Source organism: Bison bison, unplaced genomic scaffold (assembly GCF_000754665.1).
Source record: "Bison bison bison isolate TAMUID 2011002044 unplaced genomic scaffold, Bison_UMD1.0 scf7180017864079, whole genome shotgun sequence".
Taxonomy (NCBI): Eukaryota; Metazoa; Chordata; class Mammalia; order Artiodactyla; family Bovidae; genus Bison; species Bison bison.
The window spans coordinates 228,348-235,177 of record NW_011494651.1 but is presented as its reverse complement, the minus strand read 5'-3'; the positions used below and the strand labels follow the sequence as shown (position 1 = coordinate 235,177).

The 6,830-nt window shown below is 59.5% G+C and overlaps 1 protein-coding gene across 3 annotated transcripts in view; it reads right to left on the bottom strand.

The window, feature by feature from the left end:
* PARVG (parvin, gamma) overlaps positions 1 to 6,415 on the bottom strand; it is a 25,742-nt gene extending 19,327 nt beyond the window's left edge. Inside the window, exons 1-5 of one of the 3 annotated variants that reach the window (XM_010837592.1) lie at positions 6,076 to 6,415; positions 4,246 to 4,340; positions 2,623 to 2,687; positions 1,746 to 1,848; positions 1,037 to 1,177 (exon numbers count right to left, since the gene is read on the bottom strand). In XM_010837592.1, coding sequence (XP_010835894.1) covers positions 1,037 to 1,177; positions 1,746 to 1,848; positions 2,623 to 2,687; positions 4,246 to 4,340; positions 6,076 to 6,092 — 421 coding nt within the window. In that variant the 5' untranslated portion in view covers positions 6,093 to 6,415. Of the gene's footprint in view, positions 1 to 1,036; positions 1,178 to 1,745; positions 1,849 to 2,622; positions 2,688 to 4,245; positions 4,341 to 5,057; positions 5,556 to 6,075 lie in introns of those variants that run through there. The other 2 variants (XM_010837593.1, XM_010837591.1) reach the window with 2 other exon arrangements.
* Positions 6,416 to 6,830: the final 415 nt, after the last annotated feature.

The window sequence follows — 6,830 nt, the reverse complement described above, 5'->3', positions numbered from 1 at the left end:
ACTTCATGGGAAATAGATGGGGAAACAGTGGAAACAGTGTCAGACTTTATTTCTGGGGGCTCCAAAATCACTGCAGATGGTGACTTAAGTCATGAAATTAAAAGATGCTTGCTCCTTGGAAGAAAAGTTATGACCAACCTAGACAGCATATTAAAAAGCAGAGACATTACTTTGCCAACAAAGGGCCGTCTAGTCAAGGATATGGTTTTTCCAGTGGTCATGTACGGATGTGAGAGTTGGACCATAAGGAAAGCTGAGCACCGAGGAATTGATGCTTTTGAACTGTGGTGTCGGAGAAGACTCTTGAGAGTCCCTTGGACAGCAAGGAGATCCAACCAGTCCATCATAAAGGAGATCAGTCCTGAAGATTCATTGGAAGGACTGATGCTGAAGCTGAACTTCAATACTTTGATCACCTAATGCAAAGAACTGACTCATTGGAAAAGACCCTGATGCTGGGAAAGATTGAAGGCAGGAGGACAAGGGGATGACAGAGGATGAGAAGGTTGGATGGCATCACCAACTTAATGGACATGAGTTTGAATAAACTCTGGGAGTTGGTGATGGACAGGGAGGCCTGGCGTGCTGCAGTCCATGGGGTCACAAAGAGTCGGACACAACTGAGTGACTGAACTGAACTGACCACCTCACCACCCAACCTTGGTCAGGCTATTTCAACTCCTTCCAGTCTCAGTTTTCTCATCTGGAAAATGGGCAGGATGCAGAGGTTGGAATGGCAGGAAATCCTACCAAGTGGCTAACTGGGTGGGACCTTGCACAGTCGTTTCTTATAAGCAGGCACTGCAGATGCAACTTAGATAAGTCAATGAAGCAGGCGGGCAGCACCCATCCAACAAGGCAGCTCAGCTCATGTGCGGTGCTTGGGAGTCAGGGAGCCACGGCAGCCTTATGGAGAAGGCTGCCTCTATCATCCTCGTGCGGGACTTCGAGGCAACCCCGCCCCCCGGGGAAGGGCGCTGTAATTCTGCCTCCTTGCCTGCCCGCTCCCAGCCCTTTCCACACCAGCCCCACGCACTCTCCATGCTCCACTTGGCCTGTGGCTCCTCCAGCTGCAGGCTCTGGTCCACAGACTCCAGGACCGCCGTGAGCTTGCGCCTCTGGCTGGCCGCGGTTAAGGCAATCTCCTCCACGTCCAGCTTGAGTCCGCTCAGCTTCTCTGAGGACCAGAGAAAGAGGGGTGGGATGGAGGGAAAGGGTGGGAAAGGCTGGGGGAGGGCGGGCAGATGGGGCTCCTGCCAGGGCATCCACAGCCAGTCCACTTCCTCTAGGCAGTCACGGCGCATGCTGGTGCAGGGCTAGGCAAGCCCTGCTCTCTGGAGACACCACCGGCCCACTCCACCTTGTCCAAGACCCTGTGCCCCACCCCCTTAGCCTCCCACACAGTGACCCCCGGTCCTCGTCCCTGCGGGGCAGTGTGGTCTAGTGGTTAAAGCCAAGACCCCTGGCTCCTTCCCACCCCCCACACCGCTCTCTTCATGGTGAGACCTTGGACAAGCTACCAGGCCTTTCGGAGCTCAGTTTCCTCATCTGTAAAGTGGGGATGATCACAGAACAGCTGTGCTGAGGGTTAACAGCACCTGCTCCATGGAGAGAGCTCAGGAAGCCGTGGCCAGCAGGCCTGTCCTGCAGCCGTCTGCCAAGGGCTCTGCAGAGGGCGACAAGTGAGCCCCAGGCTGGCCCACTCTGCCCCCCAGGACTTTCCGGGGTTGAAAGCGGAAACTTACGGAAAAGGTGGTGCAGGATGAGCCCGTCGAAAATGTCCTCCTCCAGGCTGCGGACCACAATGTGCTCTGGGAGGAGCTCGGCGTTGATCCAGTCCATCAGCACCTGCGGCCCCGAGGGACAGCTGACGGGGGGCCACTCCCCACCCGGCCTCTCGCCGGGCTCAGCTCTGCCCTCCTCCCGCCAGTCAACTCCTCCTCGTCCTTCAAGGCCAGGTCAAACATCGCCTCCTCTGGGAAGCCTGCTCTGACCTCCCAGGCTGTTAGGGGTCTGCTCTGGGCTCCAGCAGACCTGAGCACTTCGGGCTTTTTTTTTGTCCTGCGTAAGGTTTTGATAATACAGGGGTTTTAAAATCCTCTGAGGGGCGGTCAGAGGTGGTGCAGGTCAGGAGGTCTCCCTGGAGGAGGTAACAGAAACACCCTGCGGAGACTAGAGAAATACTGCGAGGAAACTGGAAGCCCCCAGCCTGTGCGCAGCTCACAGCTGAGAACTGGGCGGTGGCTGTGTGTTCCCGCCCCGGCAGCTGAGCCAGAGAAGGAGCGCGAGAGCTGGGGTCTATGACCTGGGTCCAAGCCCGGCTCCGTCGCTGGCCACCGTGTGTCCCCCATGGGTCAGGCCACTCCTGAGGCTCTGCTCCCTGGGACGCAGGTGACAGCTCACCTCTCTCAACCACCAGGAGCCTTGCTGGGATCACGCACAGAAAGGCACACCGTTGGTGCTCAAGCAAGATCCCTTCTGCAGCCACTCAACAGGCCTCCCGGGAGCCTGTGGGGTTGCCACCCACCAGCTTGAGGTTGGGGAGGGGGTGGCCCACGGTCCCCACCCCAAGAAGGTAGGAAGACTCCTCCAGAGAAAGATGGTCAGAGAAGGTTGCCGCACCTTTTGCAATTCTTCAAATTTGGGGTTATTCCGGGAAGTGGGGGGAAGGAACTTCCTCTTCTCTCCTGGAAACAGAGTGGGGCATGACACATGGATGGGGGCCTGAAGGTCAGCCCTGGAGCCAGCGTCTCGACCAAGAGGGGAGACTGGTCCTACAACTTCACACGCACACACACACACACACACAAAGGCACACACATGTGCAGAAGGGCACTCAGACACACAGGCACACAAGTGCATTCACACACACACGTAGATACACAGTCACACATATGTACACATGCCATCACACACACACACGCCCTGACCACCAAACATCCCCAGAGACCTGGGCTTCCCAGACACGCCTCGTCCTCTGCACCCACTTCCTTAATCCAAGCGGTTCCTGCCTCCCCAAGGACACTCTTCCCCCTCACTTCTCTCATGAACACCAGCCCATCTTCAGACACCACAATATTCAAATTTGGGGAACATACGTAAACTCGAAAACTATTTCTTGTCTATCTGAAATTCACATTTAACTGGATATCTTGCATTTTATCTGACCCTCTTTCCACATACATAAGAAGGGGTCACAGACCAGTTAAGCCCAGATCCCTGGGCTCCAAGGGGCCGAGGCAGCGTTCAACCACGACTGCCAGGCTCCCCGGTGTGGGCAGGGCATTGAGGGCACCTGCTTCTCCACTGAGCCCCAAGACCTGGGTCAGCATCTCCTCTACGTTGAAGAACCATGGAACCCACAAATGGCAGGGCCCAGGCGGACCACTGAGGTCATCCAGTCTCAGTGGATGTGGGAGACAATGAGTCACCCCGGGGCTGGCTTTGCGCGCATCCACAGGACAGGACGCATCGCCTCTGTGTTCACGTCGCCCAGCTGGAGTCTTGCAGACATGCTGAAGACCTCTGAGTCCCACCCGGCCCGTGTATTCCTCACAGGAGGACAGGCTCCGGCAAAGGCCTGGTGGCAGGGGTGGCGCGGGGGTGGCGGTGCCTGAATGGCCGCGGCCCCTTCCTGGAGCATCCTTCCTGCCACTCTGAATCCCGCCATGTTCCAGCTCCGCCTGCCAGAATTGTATTTCCAGACCGACTATAAAACCAAAAATAAACACTTTTCCAAATCACGAAGCCCTGCCACCCTAACAGCAATTTTCCTCCTGATGCTTTCCAACCTGAAACCACTTATAAACCGAGAATGCCAGACAGTTAATGAAGTCAGCCCTGCGGCGCCGGGCTTGCGGCTCTGCAATGTCACCCTCTGTGCCTGCTTCCTCGTCTGTAAAAAGGAGGTGAGCGCACCCACGATTACCACTCTTCAGAGTAACAGGTGAGATGCTGCATTTAAGACGAGCTCAGCTCAGCCCCCGCACAGAGGGGACCACATAGCAGTCAGCATCCTCAACACTGTCCCTGTTAACCTGGAGAAGCGGGGTTATGCGGGATCTGGGGATAACTCAGTGGAAGGTTCCAGAAGCAGGGGAGTCAAGTATAAAGCAGAAGGTAGAGGCAGGGGCTGGACAGAACTGGGTGTTCAGCGGACCACCTGGCAGCCAAGGCAGGGCCTGATACGGCCCGGGGGGCGTCTCAGGATGCCAGCCCTGCTGCTCTGCCCCACCTGGCCCGCACCTTGTGAGAGCTCTTCCTCGGCCGGTGGGTCCTCCTTCCCAGGGAGATGCAGCAGGTTGTAGAGGGACTCTGGCTCCATCGCTGCCTTGCTGGCCCTGGGGAGGCAGGGAACCAAGGACGTCACCCCCGAGTCACCCTAAACTCGAGGTCTGCTGTTTCCTCTAGACACCAGGAGGTACGGGGAGAGGCCGGGAGCTGGATGTGGGTGGACAAGTCACCGCACTTCCCGGGCAAGGGGCCAGGGTGCCTGCTGAGAGGGTCGCTGGGAGCCAGTGCTTGCGGGACGGCCCACAGAAACAGGCGGCGGCCGAGGTCAGAGCCTGTGTAGAGGCTTGGCGGGGAGAAGGGGTCCTCCTTGGTCGGGTGCGGAGCCGCCAGCCCACAGCCCCTCCTGCAGCACACAGGAACCTCCACCCACCCACCCTTACCCGGGCAGTAGGACCAAGGGGGCAACCCCCTGCTCAGAGCTTCTTGGATCCAGAAAACCCTCTGGCTGACCTCAGGGGGCAAATCTCCTGGAGGGGCAGGGGCGGCAGTGTGGCAGTGATCATGTGACAGGTGATGTCTGCAGACCAGGAGTTCCTACCGGGGCCGCGGTGGGAGACAGGCCTGTCCTCTCTGGGCCCTGAGCCTGAGTCAGGGAGCACAGAGCAGCCCCCCAGCCTCTGGGTGAGTGGACATGGGACTGGGGTGCAGGATGGGCTCTCGGGGGTGTGGGCTGGTCCTGCCTGGCTCAAGTTCTGAGCCAGCGTCTCCACAGTGGGGCTTGTCATCCTGGCCTGTCAAGGGAGCTCAGGGGTCTCTCCGCTCACCGGGAAGGGCCAGAGTTTTCAGAGCCGGCCCTCCTCATCCTCGCTGCGGGGAGGGTGCCCGGCAGAGTCAGAGCCTCCTTCCTGCTCCCCTGGACTCACTTCCTCTCCTGCCGGGTGCGGCCCCGCCCACCACTTCCGCTCTGGCCCCTGGGCCTCCTATAGCGCTTTCAGCCCCAAACAAGGCATCTGGGGCGGGGGGCCTCCTGCAACAGAAGCTGGTGGTCAGCTCCAGCCCCCGGGGAGGCCTGGCTGGAGTAGCAGGGCCCAGAGCTGCCGTAAGATGGAGGCACTCACAAGATGCTGTGACACGGGCAGCCAGCCTGGGGACTCCAGGGCCCTGTCTGCGGCTCCGTCCTGCCCTAAATCGTGGGGGTGTGGAGAGCACAGCCACTGGGCCAACTCCATCCCCCCGAATTCCCAAGCCTCCTTTTGGACGGGGTTCTGTTCAAAGGACAGGGCCAGAGGAGAGGCGGGAACTAGGCCTGGGGGAGGGGGAGAGGTCAGGAGATTGGGTTCCAGGTGGGCTCCTCCTCCTGTGTGACTTTGGGCAAACAACCTCCCCTCTCTGTTCCTGATGCTCCTTTACCGGGAGGGGCTGAACCTGATGGGCGCCAAAGGCAGCAAGTGTCCACAGAGCTGGGAGCTCCCTCCAGCCCTCAGCAGCCCCAGGGGCTGTCCCTTGTCAGACCTGGGCCTCCCTTTCTTCATTGGAAGACTTGGGGTGGCTGGTCTCCTTGGCTGAAGGTTAGGGGAGATGACAGGCTGGAAAGGGAAACTTTCCCTGGCTACACGAGAGCTGGGAGGGTGCCCTTCTGTCTGCCCGGGACTCTGGGCTGGGGGAGTGGCCGCCTCCAAGCCTAAGAGGCAGGGGGACCAGCTGGGCGCAGGGAGTGCTCCGCCCCGCATCGTCCCTGTGGGACCTCGGCTAAGACCGGGTTCTCCCGGCCTCGTTTCCACGAGGCCTCCCAGAGCCTCCCTCTCTGTGTGCTTGAGCTCAGGCTCAGAACCGAGGACTCACCTGGCTGCTTCCTCCATGCAGGGAAATGCAGGCCACGGAGCTCAAGCGCTGCTGGTCCCTGGGTTCCAAAGCAAAGCCAGTTCCGGTGCCCTAGGTCGGCAGGGGCCGCCCGGGAGGCAGGGGCAAGCGGCTCACTTCCTCCGGGGCCTGTGGCTTCTGCAAAGCCATCCAGGCTGCGTCTGCAGGGCGCTTCCTCCTGGCGGGGCTGTAGAACCTGGTGCTCTGAAAGCCACCGCAAGCCCCTCCGGAAGGCTCTGCCCCTGGGCGTATGGGCCCACCCACACCTCTACGCTCCCCAGACGCCTCGCAGGCAGCTCAGAGCTTCCATTTCTTCTTTCTGTCCCTCTCCCCTCCCGGATATGCAAACCAAGCCAGTTTCTGAGGTCCCACGAGGCCCCAGCCCCTCCATCAGCAAGCTGTCAGAGCTGCCTCCAGGCTGTCCCTCCAGCTTCTTGTCCCCGCCTGGCCAGGGCCCACCTTGTCCTCTCGCCTGGACCACACAGGAGCCTCCTAGCTGGGAACACACTGCTTGCTCAAACCCCACCTCCTACCCCTGAGTTGTTCTCCACAAGCAACCAGAGGATCCCCTTCACATCTCAACTCACTTAAAACCCGCCAGCAGATCCAGTAACCCTTAAAATGAAATCCAGTCTTCCCGGCCCAGCCCAAGGTCCTCATGGGACCTGCCAGCTTGCTCTCCACTCTCATCTCCTGACCTCTCCCATCCTCACGCCCTCCCAGCCTCGACAACCCTT